The following is a 22,895-nucleotide window of genomic DNA, read 5'->3' on the forward strand; positions in this document are numbered from 1 at the left end:
ATATAAGAAAGACGTGTTCATTGTCTTCATTTTATGACTGAATCGAGACTCAGAGCTTTTCTAACTTATTCAAGGTCATACAGAGAATAAGAAATGAACATTTTATTCTGCTGATAAAAATTAACACAAAACATACTCTTCAGTTTAGTTTAGCAACTTTTTAGCAATACACTTTCTTAACATTTGCTTCTTTCTCCTCAAACTGAAGTAAAGGAGTAATGGACAGATTCTTGTTATTTATGGATCTGTTCAAGTGGATTGTTTTTCAGGAAAATAGCAAGGAACATTAATATATACACATTATTATATATTAATATGTATTCTTTGTAATCGAAGACAGTACTCTTAGCCTTTAGTTTTATTTAAAGTGACAACTCTTAAAATCAAAGCTCAATGGTGAATATACCCTTTGATGCAAAACCACATGCAAAATGTTAAAAATGTACTTCACAGATATGACATTGTGATACATGTCATTCAGACAAAAAATATTTGAGAAACAAATAAGTCTCTTCAAATACTTTAAGATCTTTCACAAGGCAGAAGAAAGATAAAGGCTTTCTAATGATTAAAACTATCCTCTGGTAAAATATACTAGATGTCATTAAAGAAATACAGAATACCAGTCCCTGCAAGAATTTAAGCATGGGCTGAATAATCAGATCAGATTTTGTGAGAGGGTTAATCTGTTTAGGAAATGAAGATTCTATGATTATAATTTTTTTCTTGCAAAGTCCATTTACAGTGAAAAGGTCTAAGAGCACCATTTTCTCGCAGATCGAGGCCAGTGGGAAATGATGCATGTAATAGAAATCACCTGCATGCCTGGCAGGCCTCTTCAGCCTTTTTAAGTCCAGAGGTTAGCTCTGCAAGGAAATTACACATTTCAGTTTCCTCCACTTTAGAATCATCAGCTTTGAAAAATAATAGAAATAAAGGGAACACCTGAGAACTAGACATGACTGTTCGTTTTATCAACCATTTAAATTTCCACATATGTAGAAAATGCTTTCCACAATCCTACAGTGTTAGAGATGGGTTCTTGTTTCCCAGCCTGAAGATGTTTCTTATGTATTTAGAGCTATAAAGCGGCCGTGGAGTTAAATCCAGATCAAGCACAGGCCTGGATGAACATGGGTGGAATTCAGCATATCAAGGTAGGAAAATAATTCCCATTCATGTGAACCAGGTTTTCCCTTCGTGTTTTCTCTTTCTTCCTTTTAAAAGTGTGAAAAACTATTGTTAATTTCCTCTTTGAATTACTTGAATACTGATAACATAGGTGCTTAAAAGTGTTATTAGCAGGGTTTATGTTCACTTTGTATTATCTAGACATTGAATATCATGAAGCCATTTTAAAAAACAAATCTATATAAATTAGATGTCATAATTTTATCATAAACAAAATCACACATACTTAGGTATCATGATATAGTAGATAAAGTCTGTTGTGTGAACTAAAGTTTTGTTGGAGCTACACTAATACAGTTTATTTTTCTGTAGCTTAACTCACTGTCAAGATATAGGGTTATTATTTCTTATACTTAGTGTATCTTTTATTACCTGACATACTGAAAAACATAGTTGTTTGTTTATTTTCAAGAGAAGAAGCTACCTTTGAGTTAATAACTGGAAGCTGCCCTTGGCAGGAAATCAAAGATTCACAGACACTCATTCATCCATCTATTCATTTGATAAGCATTGCTAGAGAACATTCTATGTACTAGGTACATGTCTAGGTATTGGGAATAAAACAGTGAATACAAGGCAAAAATACCTATTCTTGTGGAGCTAATATTCTAGTAGGGGAAAACAGGCAATAACTAAATACATGTGTGTATGTGTGTATATGTGTTTGTGCATGATCAGTCATGTCTGACTCTTTGCAACCACAGGGACTGTAGCCTGCCAGGCTCTTCTGTTCATGGGATTCTCCAGGCAAGACTACTGAGTGGATTGCCATTTCCTGCTCCAGGGGATTTTTCCAACCCAAGAATCAAACCCACATCTCTGGCATTGGCAGGCAGATTCTTACCACTGTACCATGCCACATGTACACATGAAATATATCAGATAGTGATAAGTGCAATAGAGAATAAAAGAATGAAAGAAGATAGCAAGTGCTGGGGGTAAAAGCTGAAATTTTAAATTGAGGCGGTTAGGCATGGCCTTAGTTAGAAAGTGGTGTTTCAACAAAGATCTGAAAGGAGCAAGCCACATGACAAAAGTAGGACAGTGCACGTGAAGAGGTCCCGAGGTATGAGTGTGCCAGTGTATTTGAAGAGTAGGGAGGAGGCAAGTGAGAGGAAATGGTAGAAGCTGGGGCGGAGAGGTCACAGGGACAGATGATGCAGGGCATTGAAGGAAGGGGACTGTAAGGTCTTCAGCTCTTATGCCAAACACGTTGGGATCCTTGGAGGACTTCGAGCAGAGAAATGAAATGGTCTTACTTGATTTTAAAGAATCACTCTTTTTTCACTAGCTTATTTTCAGGCTTCTCTAAATCTTTATCCTGACAAAATAGCAAGATGGTGATTATAATTTAAACAAAGGATAAATAGGGTTTATGATTAAGTGGGAACTGATCACTCCCAGAAACACGATGATACAAAAACGTGATCCATAACTATACAGATGGAAGGGAATAAGAGGATAGTTATTCTGTAGCTATTAGCCTTGATCTAACAGAGGAACACAGGGCTTCCCAGATGGCACGAGTGGTAAAGAATCCACCTTCCAACGTAGGAGATGCAAGAGATGCAGATTTTATTTCTGGGTTGAGAATATCGCTTGGAGAAGGAAATGGCAACCCATTCCAGTGTTCTTGCCTGGGAAATCCCATGGAAAGAGGAGCCTGGATGACTACCATCCATGGGGTCGCAAAGGGTTGGACACGACTAAGCAACTAACAGTTTCACTCAGTCCAATACAGATATATAGATCAGGCACATGGCTTGGATGTCATCATTTTGATGTCACCGTCAGGATGCAGGATGATCATCATGAGGCTTTCAAGAACAGCCATTAACTTTCTGTGACCTTTGCCTTGCCAGGAATAATGTGCCTCGAGCAGTATTATCCCATTCCTGTGCCCTACTCTTTGCCTGAGTCTGGGTGAAGCTTAGGATATACTGAGGGCTGTGGCAAGGTTGATAGTTGGAATAAACCTTTGCAAGGAGATGACACAAACAGAGGGAAGGAGAGACTTGCTCATACTATTGGCAATAAAAGATGATATTTTTCATAAAGTTCTGTGTAAAATGAAATGGATGAAGCAGAAAAGCTATAATACATTTTTTTATTACTGGTTTCCCTTGTGGTTCAGATGGTAAAGAAACTATCTGTAATACAGGAGACCTGGGTTCAATTCCTGGGTTGGGAAGATACCCTAGAGAAGGGAATGGCAATGCACTCCAATATTCTTGCCTGGAGAATTCCATGGATAGAGGAGCCTGGCAGACTGCAGTCCATGGGATTGAAAAGACTTGGACGCGACTGAGTGACTAACACTTTCACTTTCATAATCAGAGCTCCAAAGAATAGCAAGGAGAGATAGGAAAGACTTCCTAAGTTATCAGTGCAAAAAATTAAACGAAAATAATAGAATGGGAAAGACTAGAGATCTCTTCAAGTAAATTAGAGATACCAAGGGAACATTTCATGCAATGATGACCACAATAAAGGACAGAAGCAGTATGAACCTAACAGAAGCGGAAGATGCTAACAAGAGGTGTCAATAATACACAGAAGAACCATACAAAAAAGATCTTCATGACCAAGATAACCACAATGGTGTGATCACTCACCTAGAGCCAGACATCCTGGAATGCAAAGTCAAGTGGGCCTTAGGAAGCATCTCTACGAACAAAGATGGTGGAGGTGATGGAATTCCAGTTGAGCTATTTCAAATCCTGAAAGATGATGCTGTGAAAGTGCTACACTCAAAATGCCAACAAATTTGGAAAACTCAGCAGTGGCCACAGGACTGGAAAAGGTCAGTTTTCATTCCAGTCCCAAAGAAAAGCAATGCCAAAAGAATGTTCAAATTACCGCACAATTGCACTCATCTCACACGCTACCAAAGGAATGCTCAAAATTCTCCAAGCCCGGCTTCTGGAACTGTGAAATTCCAGTTGTTCAAGCTGGATTTAGAAAAGGCAGAGGAACCAGAGATCAAATTGCCAGCATCCATTGGATTATAAAAAAGCAAGAGAGTTCCAGAAAAACATCTACTTTTGCTTTATTGACTACACCAAAGCCTTTGGCTGTGTGGATCACAACAAACTGTGGAAAATTCTGAAAGAGATGGGAATATCAAACCACCTCACCTGCCTTCTGAGATATCTGTATTCAGGTCAAGAAACAACAGTTAGAACTGGACATGGAACAACAGACTGGTTCCAAATAAGGAAAGGAGTACGTCAAGGCTGTATATTGTCACCCTGCTTATTTAACTTACATGCAGAGTACAACATGAGAAATGTTGGACTGGATGAAGCATAAGCTAGAATCAAGGTCGCCGGGAGAAATATCAATAACCTCAGATATGCAGATGACACCACCCTTATGGCAGAAAACAAAGAAGAACTAAAGATCCTCTTGATGAAAGTGAAAGAGGAGAGTGAAAAAGTTGGCTTAAAACTCAACATTCAGAAAACTAACATCATGGCATCCAGTCCCATCACTTCATGGCAATTAGATGGGGAATCAATGGAAACATTGAGAGACTTTATTTTCTTGGGCTACAAAATCACTGCAAATGGTGACTGCAGCCATGAAATTAAAAGACGCTTGCTCCTTGGAAGAAAAGCTATGACCACCCTAGACAGTACATTAAAAAGCAGAGACTTTTTTTTTTTTCTGTCAGCAAAATAAGAAAGCTGAGTGCTGAAGAATTGATGCTTTTGAACTGTGGTGTTGGAGAACACTCTTTTGAGTGCCTTGGACAAGATCAAACCAGTCAATCATGAAGGAAATCAATCCTGAATATTCACTGGAAGGACTAATGCTAAAGCTAAAGTTCCAATACTTTGGCCACCTGATGCAAAGAACTGACTCCTTGGAAAAGACCCTGATGCTGGGAAAGATTGAAGGCAGGAGGAGAAGGGGATGACAGAGGATGAGATGGTTGGATGGCATAACCAACTCGATGGCCATAAGTTTGAACAAGCTCTGGGAATTAGCAATGGACAAGGAGCCCTGGCTTGCTGCAGTCCATGGGGTCGCAAAGAGTCGGACTCAACTGAGCCACTGAGCTGAACTGAACTGAATCAGAATTGCACCAACTGGGCCATATCACCAAGTACTATTTTCAATTCTGCCTTATGACATTAATGCATTTTCTAGGATGGAACTGGCTAATAGAACTTTCTTCAATGATGGAAATGTTCCATGTATGTACTGTCCAAGGCAGTAGCCACTAGTCCATTGTGTTGAGTACTTAAAATGTGGTTGGTGCAGTTGAGCAACTCAATTCTTAATTAATCATCATTAACTTAAATTTAAATAGACACATAGAACTAGTGGCCTTCATAGTAGCTAACACAGTTCCAGAAATTGGATAATTCAAATTCCCCACCTAGCACCTAGAAATTGGGGACACTGAATTAAGGGATATAACTTAAAAAAGGCTTCCAGTTTCATTAAGAAAACAGCAGTTTGAGGGAGAGAAAATAACTCTATGACTAGGTTTTGTTGAAAAGACAGAGAAAGCTGGTGATCCGAGATGGCGATGCCTGATACCAGGCTGAGGCCTAAATTCAGAGAAACCTCTTGGGTAAACAACTTCAAAATCAACCACAGTAAGATCACAGTTTGAGAGCAATCTGAAAGCCATAGATGTTCAGTTGTCTGCATATATGTGCTATCCTTAAGAAATACCCCCAAGCCGTTATGGGAACTTTCTATCTCCTCAAATTTGCTTCTCTTAGAACCAGATTAGAAGACTGAAGCTGTAAAATGAAACAAAACAAACGGGACACCATTTTCAATTGGTATCTTGAGGCCTCTAAGCATATCTGAGACTCTAAAATTGCCTCTTTACAAAATACTATTTCTAAACTAATCAATGTGAGCCAACAGTTGAAAGAAGACAAAATAAAAAAAAACCTTTGAAGCCCCCCCCAAAAAAAAAAAAAAAAGACTCCACATGTAAAAGCAACAATGAAATTTCCAACAGACTAGTCCCCAGTAATCCCCAGGCTTCTTTTCTCCAGGCTTTCTTGGTGGCATAGATGGTAAAGCATCTTCCTACAATGCAGGACACAAAAAAAAAAAAAAAAAAAAGAAATACCAAGAGACAATCTGAAGATTAAATACTTGAATTTTAAAAAATAGTCATGTAGCTAAATCCGGGTTCTTATTTGTTCAGAATTCTGTTTAGCCTCTTATCAGAATCAGTGTTAATAATCTGAAATACTTTCATTTATACACATGCCAGTGCCTAGATTCCCAATGTAGAATTACCTGTTCTATGATTTTTACTCTCCTTCTCACCAATATCACAAGTGAATATCATAAGAAACAGTGTTTACTAATTTACACACAAATAGTCATTTAATGGGCTTCCCAGGTAGCACTTGTGGTGAAGAACCTGACTGCCAGTGCAGGAGACATAAGAGATGCAGCCTTGATCCCTGGGTTGGGAAGATACCCTGGAGGAGAGCATGGCAACCCACTCCAGTATTCTTACCTGGAAAATCCCATGGACATAGGAGACTGGCAGGTTACAGTCCCCAGGGATGCAAAGAGTCAGACACGACTAAAGTGACTTAACACACATACACACAGTCATTTAATAATAACAGTAATGATGGCATCAGATTGAGTGCTCATTATATGGCAGGCAGGTGTTTAAGGTCCTGACACTCAGGAGGTAATTCATTTAAGCATTCAATAGATATTGGTTGATATTGCTACATAGTACTTTTACTCTGCTGCTGCTGCTGCTAAGTCGCTTCAGTCGTGTCCGACTCTGTGCGACCCCATAGATGGCAGCCCACTGGCTCCCCTGTCCCTGGGATTCTCCAGGCAAGAACACTGGAGTGGGTTGCCATTTCCTTCTCCAATGCATGAAAGTGAAAAGTGAAAGTGAAGTAAGAGGTACTATTTTTTAAGTTGTAATGAAAATTTAGAGAGTAAGTGGTCTTTATCCACCTGGAGCTGTAACTGAGAATAAAATGGAACAAATTCATGGTTTTTTAGAATGAAGATATCTCTATAGATCTTAGTGCTAAGACTTGGCAGCACACAGATCTTAAACAGAGTCAACCATACATTAGTGGTTAGAATACATTTAGTGGCAGAAAAGAATCTGGGAAAAAAGTTAATAATTCTGTCAGGGACCGTCTGGGACCAGGCACGTGTGGTTGCCAGTTAAACTGAAATATTTAATTTACTTAAAAACAAAACAGATGGGGACCAATAGAGGGTGGAGACAGGGGTCTTTATCAGATCTGGGGCAACATACCTTCCCTCCTGCCTTTAGATTATCCAACAGACATATATAGTCACACACCTTGAGTATGGGATAAATTTGACTCTATATTATTTATTATCAGTTCTTTTCATTTTATAAAAGCATATTTGCACTAAAGCCTGTATTAGGCAAAAGTTGCTTTTATGTTTTAAGGTGAAGATTAAAATATTTCCTGTCACTCAGTTCAGTTCAGTCGCTCAGTCGTATCTGACTCTTTGCGACCCCATGAATCACAGCACGCCAGCTCTCCCTGTCCATCACCAACTCCCGGAGTTCATTCAAACTCATGTCCATCGAGTCGGTGATGCCATCCAGCCTAAGTAGGTATAATAGATTCCTAAACTATCTACTTCTTAATCATTACTCTTGCAATTTCAAAAGTATTTCTCTCTCTCTCACACACACACACACACACACACACAAACACAACCCTCTCCCCTGATTCAACCTTCTCTCTCTTCCCTTCGCTCTAATTATGAATTTCCAGCGCTTTGGTTCCATTTGAATACAAAGGAATAGTGTTAACCCTATGAGAACAGTATGAGATGATAGCATCATACCCTGTATTAATAGAATTGAAAATCTGTTTTCCTGCCATTTAACCTTATGGCCTAACCCTTATCTTTCACATTCTCCATCTGGTCTGGTACTTAAACAAATGGATTATCCAAGAGCACCAACAGATAAAGATGAAATTACACAAGCAGACAGGGTCTCCTTATGAGGACAGTAATGTTAAAATGGACCAGAAGATCTGTTTCTTAGTCTCCCCATTCTTCAGGCAAGCATTCTGATGGATCAGAATATAATTATCCCTTTTCTTTTTCTCTACAGGGAAACTACGTGTCTGCAAGAACTTATTATGAAAGAGCTTTACAGCTGGTTCCAGACAGCAAACTACTGCAGGAAAATCTCGCCAAATTGGATCGCCTTGAGAAAAGATTACAGGAAGTTCGAGAAAAGAACCAAACGTAGCAGCATTTGACCCAGTCTCAAGGGACAGTGCTGGTGTCTTTGGAAGAGGAAGAAGTGACGGAAGCTTTGCTTTCACATCAGTTGGGGCACAACCAATGGCATTTTCCTCTCACTCCAAGTTCAGGGTGACACATTTTGGGACACCTGCTGGTAACGCTGTGCTGGGGACTTGCATTTCCATGCAAGAAGACAAAAAGAGCAAGCAGGGGCTAGAAGACCTGAGATGGAAGGAAAACAGCAGCTGCACATTTTACAGAATTTTTTCTTGCTTTAATTCTAGATTTCCTTTCATATATGTGTCTGCTTTTTCAACCTGGAAATCTCCTTAGTGTAGACATTTCTTGGTGTAGCCTCCCAGAAATAGAGGCTTGAAACGCTACGAAGGCATGGCATCTCTTCTTTATGAGAGGAGATATTTCAGAGAGGATAAATCCACTGGGATAAACTATTTGGGAAATTCTTCCAAGAGTTAGTTCATTTAATTCTCTGGAACTAGAAATGAGTATCTCACAGTTTTTGTAAAAACCTTCTGGATTATATGGGGAAAGAGGCTGTTGTTAAGTCAGCTTTATCTTACATCCTTTTGAGGATATTGCTAGAGCCCTATTGAGAAGTAAATTAAATTCCACTCTGATACAAGCTGTTTTCCCATTGCCTAATATATCAATAAGGAAGTTTCTGGAATTGTGTATGGGTATTCATATTCCTATGGGAAAATCAAGGATCTCAGTACCCCTGATTGTTTATGGAAATGTTTTAAATTATTTTAATTTTATTACAAGTATTATTGGGGTAGTGGTTCTGCTCTAAGATTTCATAAGTGCTTTTAAAAATCATAAATGTTTCCACCTCCAAATATATTGTTATTTTGGTGGATAAAAAATAGTATATTCTACATGAGAATTATTAAAGATATTAATTGAGAGAAATGTTCTACTTTATTATCTTAACTTTCAGAGATTATTTTTTGAAAATATATTTAATCATTGAGGAATATTTACAGTATATTACAGAAATCTTCATAGACTCTTAATGGATATAAAGAAGCTCTATTGATTGATCTTCCTAGGCTTAATGAGAATTCCGTGCTTAAAACATGAATGATAGAACCTGCAGTTCTTGGTTCTGTGTTTGGAATTTTGGAGATTTCATGGAAAATGCTCAAAAAAATCTAGGAAATAAAATCTAAATTCATAATTTTAAAATATATATATTTATATTTAAAAGGTATGGATGGCAAAGTTGAACTTACAATTTGACATTTGTCTTTTAGTGTTATTTATTTCATAACTTATAAAATATTTAATATATGCACATATTTTTCTCTGTACATAGTGGTTTTAGTAGCAGCTTTTACAACTGATCATACAAAAATTACAAATCTAAACTACAAAGTAATTAAGTTTCAACAGTCCCTCAAAAATTTTGTATTGATTATTAGAAATTAGGAATCAGCCATCAGTGTTTGGGTGGTAATATATTTTGGAGTTGAAGAAATTGGAATATGTGATTCTAATTTGGTTTTCATCATAAACTTAAGAAAAAACAAAAAAACCTGCTCTGGATAGTGCTGTTCCTGGTGCTAAGCCAGGCGTCATGCACATTTAGGAGCTTGAGGCACAAGTATCTCACATGCTCCAGCCAGAGCGAGAAGCCTTCTGCTTCCTTTTAACCCCAGTAGCAGAAAGCACTGCCTCTGTGTTGTTATTATTACTTTTTGTCAAGGTAAATCTAGATAAAAGGAAAAAAATTTCTTTGGAAAGGGATGATGCCAGGAATATTTTAAATACAAAGAATTATGGAATTTAAATTAGCATACATGTGTGTGTGCATCAGTAATCCCATAATGTATATATTACAACTATGATCTTCTGTTTCTAATAGTCTTTAATGTTATAGATCATAAATGTATCTAAAATTTCATTTCAAATATTTTTAGTCCCCCAAATTATACTTCTATAGTCCTAAGGTCAAGAAATGTACTATAATATTTATTATAAAATAACTACTCCACTCCCAAAATGAAAAACATGGAACCCTAGCTAAAAACAATATCTAGTAGTACTTTAATTACAAACTTTTTAGGATAATCAGTAACAAAAATTTATACTTAGTTAATGGAAAAGATCAAGCCCCAAATTTTGAAAAGCAATTATGCCTTATCTGAAGGGCTGCTGAAGATGAGAGTACATTTGTTGGAATAATTGCAGTGGCTGTTGCAGCCTAAAAGTTTCTGAGAGAAAAGGGTCATGTGGCCTTCAGGAGACTTTTTCTGCCTTTTCTGGATGCTGTTCTCTCTCCCCATCTGTCTCTGTTTTCTGTCTCTTGACTCGCTCTCCCCTTTCCCTTCCCCTCTCCCCCTACCAACCCCTTCCATCTCTCTCTCCCTCTCTTAATCTCTTTCACAGGTCACTGTCTCTGTCTGTGCACATTGGCATCTCTTTGAACATTAGAAGTAAGCACTTCTTGTTGGATCAGGTATTTCTGTCCTGAGTTAATACTTTCACTTAGATGTGGCCAATGAAATAGCTTTCATCGTTGCATGGTACCTATAAGAAAGTAAATCACACATTATTTTTCAAAGATATTAAGTGTATTTTATAACTATTTTTATTTGCTCTTGTAACATGAAATATTATGTGGAACTCGTCCTTATCAAAATAAGAATGAGGTGCCCTGGCTAGTCACGGAGTTCATCCAGGTTCCCTTAACAAAAGCAGGCTTGGCTGTGAGTTCGTAACCTCTTTCCCAGACGGAACTGCAGAGCCAGCTTCATGGACATGCAGTCTCTGCAGGCCTCAGGGTCTTGCACTCAGATGCACCTTGTGCTTAGTTGGATGCTCTGCTTGAAATTCTTAGTAATTTTTGAACAAAGGGTTCTACAATTCTAGTTTGCCCAGGACAGGAAGGAATGTAACTGATAACAAGGCTGGAGTTGGTTCAGTCTATCTACCCTGTCCTTCTGTCCTGCGTAGAACCAGTTCTCCTTGCCTTCAGATTCTCCAATAAGTGGCAGTCCTTTCACATGCCCTTTGACATAGAAGCCACAAGAATGGCTTTACAAGCTTATGTTAACCTTAAGAATTATTCAGGATTTTAAAGCTGACTCAGATGTTTTCAACCTGTTAATGGTATTCATTAAATATGGTTCATTGATTAACTGTAGTGAACTAAACCAAAGATTCAAATACCTTGAAGGAAAGGAAATTTTATTTTAGGGAATCCTGAGATATATTCTTTTAGGGCTGTTTATTTTAAAGTGCATCACAACACAAAGAGGATTGTCAGCGCTTGGACTCCAGTTCCCCACAGTACTTCCCAGCCCCCAGCGTAGGAGTCTGACGTGCCTAACGTGAAGGACCTCATTTGGTGCAGGGTTTGCAGTGGTGGTGCAGCTGCTTTTCAACAAGGCTAAAGGAAAAAAATCCAAAGCTTTCCACACAAACCGACTGAAAAAAAAGTAATTTGAGGAGGAGTAAAAAGAAAATGTGGGTTTCATACTGTTTCTTTCAAACCTTCCAAGCCCCTCAAATTGAAATGCCACATTCAGCCGACAGCTGAGATCTCGCCCCTCACACACAGGTGTTCTGTCTAGGCCCTGAAAGTGAAAGTGAAGTCGCTCAGTCATGTCCAACTCTTTGCGACCCCATGGACTCTATGTAGCCTACCAGGCTCCTCCCTCCATGGGATTCTCCAGGCAAGAGTACTGGAGTGGATTGCCATTTCCTTCTCCAGGGGATCTTCCGGACCCAGGGATTGAATCCGGGTCACCTGCATTCCAGGCAGATGCTTTAACCTCTGAGCCACCAGGGAAGCCCTATCTAGGGCCTAATGGACGTGAAAACAACCTGCGTGCACACTTCGGGAATCACGGGACATCGGCCGCTCAGGTTAAGATTCTAATATGCAGCCAGGCTGGAGAACCACTGCAGGCTAAAAACTTTAATAAGAGTTTATGACTTTTACCAGGAGATGTTATAGTCTTTTACAATTTTCACTTCTAAAAAGTGAGCCAAAGAATTTCAAAGAATGACTTAACAGCACAATTGGTTAGTTGAAGCTGCCATGCCAAGATTGACAAACAGGTGGGTTGGCTGAGGTGGTTTTGCTTGTGTGGCAACGGGACTATATTTGATCTTATATTTACAGAACTCTTGGTTCTCAGATGGAGAACGGCACTGCTATTTTCATGTATCACACGAGGAGCCCAGTATATAAAACTCATGTTTTGTTATGACTGATAGAAGGGTCCATGACATAAGTTTATGCCGACACCTGTATCTTTTTTTTTTTAAGTTACACATGTCAACTTTTGTTAATTATTTCTTAATTGTACACATTACAATAAGTTTTTAAAATATTTTTCTCTGATTTGTGATAGATTTGTACCGTAGATCAATAAATCTATAGGTTATAGTAACAGCACTCAAAGCAAATGTAGTTATAGGCATTATTTTAAATTTTTCCTAGTTTCCAAATCACATTTACTTTGATAAAAGTGTATGCGTGTATTTCCAATTAATAACAACAAAAACAACTATCTAAATGGCATCTTTTGACTTTTTTAAAGGATTAAAAAAAAACCAACCCTGTCAAATCTTATGTTTATGCTACAATTGAATAAGATAAAAACTTACAATGCCAAAAATGTAGGGAAATATAGCTTTTTATGATTATTCTTGAAGTTTCTGACATGAAACGTATGTTGAGCAATCCTTACAAAAATAGCACTTCCTTATTTTTGTCTTTTAGTAGCTATATAACTTAAAAGAAATGAAATAACTTCAATCAAGCTATGGTTTATTATCAGTAAAATATAATGTCACAATAGAATCAGTATCTATCAATTGGCTCATATAAAAATGTTCTAATTTTATCACTAAGGATCCTTTCCATAAAAACCTTTAGGGCACATAACTGATAAAATTAGCATCTTCACAATATGGGGTCATTATTAGTTTGTAAGTTTAGATCAACATTTGCCACAAACTAAAAAGAGCTCTCCAAGTCCAGAAATCCAGGACATTTTTCCCATTCTCTGTGGTGCACATGGTGTGTATTTGTATCACTGTGGACACAAGCAATACAAATGTGCATAATGTCCTTTTGGGGTTATCTTGCTGCTCCATAGGAGGGGAGACCCAATCCAAGAATCTGGAGATCTGGAATCTAGTCCTGTTCTGCCACAAAGGAGTTGCCTCACCTGGGACAAGTTATCAATTGTCTCAGTCACGTTTATCGGACATTAAAGGAGTGGTTAATTCTATGAGCCTATCAAGCTCTGTGAGTCCCCCGAATCCATATGGAAAGCCCACTGCCTCTGAAGATGTAACTGTTGAGTGTGGCTCTTAGTTTTAGAAATTCTTAAGATAATTATTGCAGCAAAACACGGAACCCTAAAAGTGACTGAACTGCCCATATACTTTAATGTGACAGAGGTAAATACTCCTATTTTGCAGTCTCCATTCCCTTCTCCAGGGGATCATCCCTGGGTCAGGAGGATCCCTTGGAGAAGGAAATGGCAACCCACTCCAGTATTCTTGCCTGAAGAATTCCATGCACAGAGAAGCCTGGCAGGCTACAGTCCATGGGATCACAAAGAGTTGGACACGACTGAGTGACAAACACTTTCATACATAAAAATTAGAGATTTTGTTGTGTTTCTGGGGAAAAAAAAAATTTATTTTTAATTTTCTCCAAAGGCATTAAAGTATCTGTAGAAACCATGGCCTGCTTTTATAATGTGGAAATCAGCTGACTTGCTGTGACTCACCCATCCTTCCTTTTGTTAGATGGAAATACTTGTATCATGTTTTTCAGATTGCTTTGATCAGTTGTATATAAATGTACATTTTTGTTACTTTTGCTGTGCCTGTTAGAAATGTATCTCCCATAAAGGATTTCTCCCATTTAAGTCTGATTATGTATACTTTGCCTAGGTCTTTCCAAAATAAAATTTATGTAAATGTATATTTTATATAAAATATTATGGAAATAATTAAGTCTTGTTTCAATCTCTCAAGTGGTCTGTGGTTAGTACCCACTGAAATGTATGTCGCCATTAGGTGCCCACTTTTAAAATAAAAAATACCATCTTTCTTCCTTTCCCCCATCGTTCGTTCATTCATCGCGTTGTTCTGTGTGCATGGTGCCCGCCGTCCTTTTCATGCCACACAATGACCATTTCAGTACTTTCATTCCAGATACCCTCCCTTCATCTTACTGAGGAGATGCCTTTACCTCTTTCTTGATGGTGTAAGTGCAAAGGAGAAAACAGGTACTTCCTCAGTATTCTGCACTCTGTCTGCAAACCTACCTGCATCTAATTCTCCCCTCTCTCCTGTTGCTACAATGGAAAAAGAGGATCCTGGGCCCTGGATATCACTTCTTGTAGAACTTCATTCTTTAACCTCTTTCTTTTTCTTCTTTAACTTCTTCCTTTTGCTGGCTCTTGTCAGTTCAGTTCTATTTTAAAACACAGATACTGGTTGCCACCATGAAGATCACTTGGAAAAAAACTTTCCTTTATTCCTTTTCATCTCTAGCTACTACCGCATCTCTTTATGTCCTTCACAGCAACTCTATCAGAATAAATTGTCTCCACTCATTCTATCTCCATCCTTCACATTCTGTCTGCATCCTAGTGAAATCTGTCCCTGCAACAAATTCAAAGGAAATTGCTGTTTCTAATGTTACCAATGATCACTTTACTGCCCATTCCTAGGCCTTGTGGGACTTGGGAGAGGGTTCTAGAGTTTGGAACAGTGTTTTAGTAGGAATGGAAAAACTTATTTTTTAAACAAAACATTATGTACCCATGGTTTACTTATGCTCCTGGGTTAGTCTCCTAACACTCCTAATTTTTCAACTATCCTTAGAATTGGGGCATCCATCAATCATCCTGGAAGGCCTCCAGTAGCAGATCAATATTATGCTGCCCTAATGATATTATGTTCAAATTCAATGCAGGTTTCTCAGTCCAGTCTGGGATAGTCCAGCTCACTCTGCTTGACATCCTTTCCTTTTCTATAGCTTTGTGGTTTTTCTTTAAATAAGAGAATACTTCCACTTCAGCACCACCACAAACTCAATTTATATTTAAACCATCATCTTACTAGCAAATTTATATCTGAAACTAATGACTTGGCTTTTGATATGTATGCAATTCACAATGAATGACTTTTCCTATTTAATGGAAAGGCATTATTTTTTTAGGGCTGTAAGGGAACAATCCTCTGTATTAGAAGGACAAGGTCTCATTTAAGGCTGGGAGTTTGAACTCTGGAAACAAAGGGAGCTATGCTGTAACAGGAAATGATGTCCAACCCCATGGAAACTTCGGGTCTGAAACAAAACACTAATGATCCTGCAAAGCTGTGTGTGTACCACGTGTACAAGACTGCAAGGGGACACGGTTTCTGAGTTTCATGAGAAAGTTATCCATGAGCTTGAACATTGTGGGTCCACCTTGCATTTTTTCTTTCCTTCTCTCTCATTTTGTAATAGCTTTGTAGTAGCTTTAATATGACGTACTCTTGCTAAGAAAAAAGAGGAGTTTGGGTCCATTTGGAGTATCTGAGCTTTTTTGGAGAGTAGTGAGTCCCCGAGGCCACAAATGGTTATGGTAACACTTGTGGGATTGCTACAGTAAAAGCGAAACTCAGAGATAAGTGTGTTGGGGGCTACTACCTGGAGATACCCTGGAGAACTCAGATGTAGTTGTATATCTTCAGGAAAGAGCTGTTTACCTTACCAAGCCCCGTCCTGGTGTCCCCTCAATACTCAAGCTCAAAACCCAGGAGTCATCTACTCAAACTGTCATCCAGGGTGTGTTTGCTTAAAATGATGCTACTCTCAGAAACAATTCAGTCCAACAGAACAATCTGATGATGACAGTGTTTTGTATCTGTGCTGTCCAATACGGTAGCCACTAGCTACAGGTGGCTGGTGAGCTCTTAAAGTGTAGCTAGTGTGACTGAGGAACTCAATTTTTATTTTAGCTAATATTAACTTGAATAACCACATATGGCTAATGTATCCTCTATTGAATAGTGCAGCTCTAGAGCTTTTCAGCGGTCTAAGATTTGAGATATAGAGATCACAGAAACTCCTTTTAGGTTCATGAAACAAAAAGGTTTGAGATGATATGTCTAAAGTTTGGGTGTCAATCCCATTCTTTGAGCTTTTTGCCCAAGGTTCCCAGCGCACCTTCTGCTCCTTCTTCCCTGAGTTTTCACCTGCCTGTCACTGTATCTGCATTCCCTCCACTTTGACAATCTCTGTTTTCTTGTCCTTCTGTCTACCACTTGTCTCCCTAATTTGTTTACCCTTGTACCTCAAGGAGCTTTTATTTCTATTTTATACAGAAGTGAGGCAATTGGACCTGGGTGTCCAGGTTAGTTAATATAGTGTTCACTTAACTTTGTCCTCATTTTTTGATAAATCATAAATCAATTACAAATTCTAGCTTTAATCCTCTCCCAACGTCAAGCTAATTTGTTACAAATTACTTACTAGAAAATAATATTGATTGAAAAAATGCTGACATGCCAGTGAATTCATTTTGATAATCTTAAATGCTGGATCCTACAGCTTTGGTCCATTCCACTGAAGCTGATGATAACACTGACACCCAGAAAAGGAATAGGGCAGAAATCTGACCGTTCATATCCAGTCCTTTTGAAAACTCAGGAGTGTCAAGGTCTTCAACGAGCTTCTTAGAAGCTAGGTGGGATCTTTAATACTCAAACTTTCAAGAGTCTTTCTCCTTTCAGGGTCAGCCTGCCTGTATCCTGCATGGGTGCCCAGCTTCCTTGACCCTGGGACTTGGGCCACATTCCCTGACTGGGAACAGAATTCACCTGCGCCGAGCATTCTAGGCCATTGATCCCCTTGGTCCCGCATCTGTCCTAGCATCTCCTGCATCTGACTCTGGCTCTCCTGCAAGGTTATCTCGCGCCTGTCTGCAGGAGTGAATGGCGGGGTCGCGATGACACCTGGGCGGCCGAAAAGCAGCTGCGGCTGGGCTGGTCCTGAGGAGGGACACCTGTGCGCCCGGCTGCGCGGCAGATGCTCCACCCTCTCCCACCCCCCGGCTCCGAAGGACCGAGTGATGTAGGCAGGCGCTTCTGGGAGCTCAGAGCCGAGAGGCCGGAGCGCTTCCCTTCGCTGGCTTGCAGCGCCTGCGTCTGGCGAAGATGGACTGGTCACCGCGCGCGGGAGCCATGCGGGCATTGCCCGGGGCTGGTTCGCTCCTGCTGCTGCTGTTGCTGGCGGTCCACTCCCCGCCCAGCCGAGGTGAGCCAGGTCCTGGGTGCCTTCATTCTTCCCTAGGCCAACAAAGACAACGGCCAGGTGTGCCCACGAAGTGCCTGGGCCGAATATTCTTCTGAAATCTTTTAGATTCTGGAATTCAAGTTTTTAGGCACATCTGTTAACCTTGCTGGTGCTAAAGCTCTTGTGTGTGTGTGTGTGTGTGTGTGTGTGTGTGTGTGTGTGTGACATATGCTCTCCCACACAGGACTGAAGTATGGAATTCGTGCAGTTGATTTGAAAAGAATAGAAACTCTCTTGGAATCTGGGTTCTTCTCTAGTATCAGTAGTTGGAGAAATTCAACAGTTGATGGACACCCATGGCAGGTGAATGTGATAAAGACATTGATTTCTTAATGAGCTGATGGTGAATTATTTCCCTATTTTCAGATACCATAATTCCAGCTTAACAGGTAATTTTACTATGGACCCCCACTTGACCTCACTGTCAAAAATTTTGCTTCATAAGAAATCTCTTACTAACCAATTTATTAAATGTATCAGTATCTTAATGTGACATCATATTAGAAGAGTTGATTTCAAATGTTTCTGAAGGAGATGTATATTAGTTGTGTTCCTAACTTTTTTCTTGGGGAGATCTCCCTGAAATTAACTGGACACCACTTCTGTGGAGGAAGTTTGATTCAAGATGATCTGGCTGTTAGAGTGGTACATTGCCTGATTAGCCTCAATGGGTAAGTTGTGGCTTTCCATTACTTGTCAAACCTTGATCCATGGCAGTTGGACTGGGAGATCCGATGCCCTAAATACCATGCAAGGTTCAACCATAGTCCCTTTCTTAGCTTTTTCCATCTGGTCCACCTACTGACCATCTTTCCTGATTCCCAGACGCTTGTGTGTAGCCCAGGATTTCCTGTGCTTCCTACCCCACTAATCAGAGACCTCAAAGATTTCACACATAATCTGTGATTTGTAGAATTAATGGAGGGTGGGTTGATGGTTACTCCTTCTAATAAAGTATAACATCAAATGTTAAACGGATAAGCCAATGTTTTAATAATCTACTTTTCAGTAATTAGGAGGGAAAAATACCATTTAAAGAGGGTGCTGATAGGAGAAAAAAAACAGTAGGAACAATTTTAATATCTTGTTTAAAATGGTAGAGTATATATCTATATATATAGAGAGAGACTGGTTTATGTGCAAAAGATACCTGACTATTTTATGCAGAAAGATGAGTGACAATAGGAGAAAGAGTTCACAGAATGTAAACACCCCATGATTGAAAACCATGACTGTTTATAGATAGCTATAATTTATAGAAATTATAACAATAGTAATAATCACCAATAAAAGTACATCTTCTTTTAAGATTTGGAAATCCCTAAAGATACATTAATCATGTTAATTACATGAAATCAAGACAGTCTTTCCTGGAGGAAAGGATTATACTTACTGAAAGATTTCTGTTTGGTTTTAGGGAGCAAATTAAGAGTCTGACAGTGACTGCTCGGGAGTACAACCTCTTTCAGAAGGATAAGGAGAAACAGAATATTCCTGTCTCAAAAATTAGTATCCATCCTGAATACAAGAGACTTGGATATATGAGTTTTAATATTGCACTGCTGTATCTAAAACACAAGGTCAAGTTTGGTAAGTAGGGAGAGTTAGAATACAAAAGATGTAATGGGAAAAGCTATATTTATTAATTTTTACTAGTTAACTTTAACTTCTGTGTGTATATATATCTAATAATATTAGAATATATAATTTTCTTCCTTAAAAATAATTTTGTTTAATCTATAACATATAAAAAGTACTGCACAGTCTATAAGTACCAGCCACAATTTATGTATGCTTAATCAGCATTTTAAGTACTCCAGTGTCTTGGCTGGGCAATATTCTAGACCATCTTCCTGTACTCATCTCTAACCATGGAGTGTGGGACATTTGAAAATGTCCTCAGATTTCTCCTTTCTGTCATTATTATGGTCAAGATATTTGACACTGTTCCCAGTACAGATAATCTAAGCATTCTGGACAAAATATTAAAAGCCTACTTTAAAAAAATACAGGAAAGGGAAGTGTTCAGTGACCAAAAACAGTGAAAGAGAACAAATTCAAAGGTGTTAGCCAGACACTGAAGTTAAGTGACTGCTGTTGAAGCATCTAAATGATCTTTAAGAACCTATAACCTTAACTCTCCATGCAAGGAGCCTGCATGGGAGTAGGATGTGGGAGCAGAGAGTCTGATTGGAACCTCCCATGTATGTAACCTGGGACTTCTTGAAAGGTGATGCTTTAAAAGATGGAGGGAAAGAAACAGGAAAATATGCCACATATAGTGAGGGAATAAGGAAAATTCACCTGTTTGAACCTTGACCCTGGATGGAAGGCCTTCAGAAATATCTATTTTCCTGAGCTAGCCTTCATTCAGGTTTGAAGCTGGCATTCACATTAGTTCACTTCAGTTCAGTCGCTCAGTTGTGTCCGACTCTTTGCGACCCCATGAATCACAGCCCGCCAGGCCTCCCTGTCCATCAACAACTCCCGGAGTTCACTCAAACTCATGTCCATCAAGTCGGTGATGCCATCCAGCCATCTCATTCTCTGTCGTCCCCATCTCCTCCCACCCCCAATCCCTCCTAGCATCAGACTCTTTTCCAGTGAGTCAACTCATCGCATGAGGTGGCCAAAGTATTGGAGTTTCTGCTTTAGCATCAGTCCTTCCAATGAACACCCAGGATTGATCTCCTTTAGAATGGACTGGTTGGATCTCCTTGCAGTCCAAGGGACTCTCAAGAGTCTTCTCCAGCACCATAGTTCAAAAGCATTAATTCTTCGGCGATCAGCTTTCTTCACAGTCCAACTCTCACATCCATACATGACCACGGGAAAAACCATAGCCTTGACTAGATGGACCTTTGTTGGCAAAGTAATGTCTCTGCTTTTCAATATGTCATCCAGGTTGGTCATAACTTTCCTTCCAAGGAGTAAGCGTCTTTTAATTTCATGGCTGCAATCAGCATCTGCAGTGATTTTGGCATCCAAAAAGATAAAGTCTGACACTGTTTCCACTGTCTTTCCATCTATTTCCCATGAAGTGATGGGAAATGGTATGGACCTAACAGAAGCAGAAGATATTAAGAAGAGGTGGCAAGAATACACAGAAGAACTGTACAAAAAAATCTTCATGACGAAGATAATCACGATGGCATGATCACTCACCTTGAACCAGACATCTTGGAATGTGAAGTCAAGTATGCCTTAGAGAGCATCACTACGAACAAAGCTAGTGGAGGTGATGGAATTCCAACTGAGCTATTTCAAATCCTGAAAGAGGATGCTGTCAAAGTGCTGCACGCAATATGTCAGCAAATTGGAAAACTCAGCAATGGCCACGGGACTGGAAAAGTTCAGTCTTCATTTCAATCCCAAAGAAAGGGAATGCCAAAGAATGCTCAAATTACCGCACAGTTGCACTCATCTTACACGCTAATAAAGTCATGCTCAAAATTCTCCAAGCCAGGCTTCAGCAATACGTGAACTGTGAACTTCCAGATGTTCAAGCAGGTTTTAGAAAAAGCAGAGGCACCAGAGATCAAATTGCCAACATCCGCTGGATCATGGAGAAAGCAAGAGAGTTTCAGAAAAACATCTATTTCTGCTTCATTGACTATGCCAAAGCCTTTGACTGTGTGGATCACAATAAACTGTGGAACATTCTGAAAGAGATGGGAATCCCAGACCACCTGACCTGCCTCTTGAGAAACCTGTATGGAGGTCAGGAAGCAACAGTTAGAACTGGACATGGAACAACAGACTGGTTCCAAATAGGAAAAGGAGTACGTCAAGGTTGTATATTGTCACCCTGCTTATTTCACTTATATGCAGAGTACATCATGAGGAACGCTGGGCTGGAAGAAGCACAAGCTGGAATCAGGATTGCAAGGAGAAATATCAATAACCTCAGATATGCAGATGACATCACCCTTATGGCAGAAAGTGAAGAGGAATGCAAAGGCCTCTTGATGAAAGTGAAAGAGGAGAGTGAAAAGGTTGGCTTGAAGCTCAACATTCAGAAAACGAAGATCATGGCATCTGGTCCCATCACTTCATGGGAAATAGATGGGCATTCACATTACCTGTCTCCAAAACTCTAAGCCAAGATTTTAAAGTTGTTCTAGGTGAGTAACTGGGTTTCTGGCAGAAGCAAAGGTAATAAATTCTCTTTGAAGACATGAAGCTTAAATCTCAACTTGAATGTACTCCCATAAAGCTTTAATGATTGAGAGTACACACAATTAAAAGCATGCAGAGAAAGTTGCCACCAGAGTCCAAAGTAACATCAACCAGAATCAGACATTCCAAGGTTACAGATATTAAAATGATATACATACTACAAAGTAAGTTTTAAGTTTAAATAAGTAAAAGTCTATCAAAAATGACTAACGAACAAGAAACTAGTAACTGAAAAGGAAGACTTGAAATGGAGTCAATAAAACTTAAAGATATGAACAAAGTTGGACTTGGTAACAGTAGTTGAATTAAATAGAGACATTGACCATACCCATTGCTCATTCTTCTTTCTCTCACATTCTGTATCGAATCCATCAGAAAAATTCTATTGCATCTGTCTCACCCTCTCCTCTCCCACATCCTGCTCCAGGCTCCCATCATTTCTTGCCTGGGTTAATTTAAATGGTCTCTTGAATCATCTCCAACTTCCTCTCTTGCATCCCTAGTTTTTATTATTAACCCAGCAGCCAGAATAATACTTTGAAATGTAAATCAGATTATATTTCTCTGCTCAAAGCACTTCAGTGGTTCTCCATTACACTCAGATACAAATCAGTGTTCTCAGCTTCTTAGCTGGCATCACCCATCATCCTAACCTTGTAGCCAACCTCTTTTTTTGTTCATTTTTTACTCGAATTTCTTTTGTTTAGTCTGCTCCAGACATCCTGGAATCCTCACTGTTCCTCAGACATATGTGACATGATTCCACTGCAGGAAATTTCCATTTTGGTTTTTTCTTCTTCAGATACTTTCCACAGAGATGACTGCTGGGTTTCTTCCCTCAGCTTCTTCACGTCTCTGCTCAATGGAACTTGGCATGACTGCCATTTTACAAATTGCATCTCCCTAATCCCCAGACTTCTTATCTTTC

The 22,895-nt window shown here is 39.2% G+C and overlaps 2 protein-coding genes across 4 annotated transcripts in view; both read left to right on the forward strand.

The window, feature by feature from the left end:
* Positions 1 to 14,559, forward strand: part of LOC129536597 (protein O-mannosyl-transferase TMTC1) — a 314,118-nt gene extending 299,559 nt beyond the window's left edge. For all 3 annotated transcript variants that reach the window (XM_055395612.2, XM_088837251.1, XM_088837252.1), the window contains 2 exons: positions 1,080 to 1,157; positions 8,312 to 14,559. In XM_055395612.2, the coding sequence (XP_055251587.2) occupies positions 1,080 to 1,157; positions 8,312 to 8,452 (219 nt within the window). In that variant the 3' untranslated portion in view covers positions 8,453 to 14,559. The remainder of the gene's footprint in view (positions 1 to 1,079; positions 1,158 to 8,311) is intronic.
* Positions 14,560 to 17,649: 3,090 nt separating this feature from the next.
* Positions 17,650 to 22,895, forward strand: part of OVCH1 (ovochymase 1) — a 116,351-nt gene continuing 111,105 nt past the window's right edge. The window contains exons 1-4 of the mRNA XM_088836725.1: positions 17,650 to 17,749; positions 17,973 to 18,091; positions 18,362 to 18,459; positions 19,206 to 19,378. Of these exons, the coding sequence (XP_088692851.1) occupies positions 17,650 to 17,749; positions 17,973 to 18,091; positions 18,362 to 18,459; positions 19,206 to 19,378 (490 nt within the window). The remainder of the gene's footprint in view (positions 17,750 to 17,972; positions 18,092 to 18,361; positions 18,460 to 19,205; positions 19,379 to 22,895) is intronic.

This window comes from Moschus berezovskii, chromosome 6, assembly GCF_049115385.1.
Source record: "Moschus berezovskii isolate FMDL1 chromosome 6, NW_MosBer_1.0, whole genome shotgun sequence".
NCBI lineage: Eukaryota > Metazoa > Chordata > Mammalia > Artiodactyla > Moschidae > Moschus > Moschus berezovskii.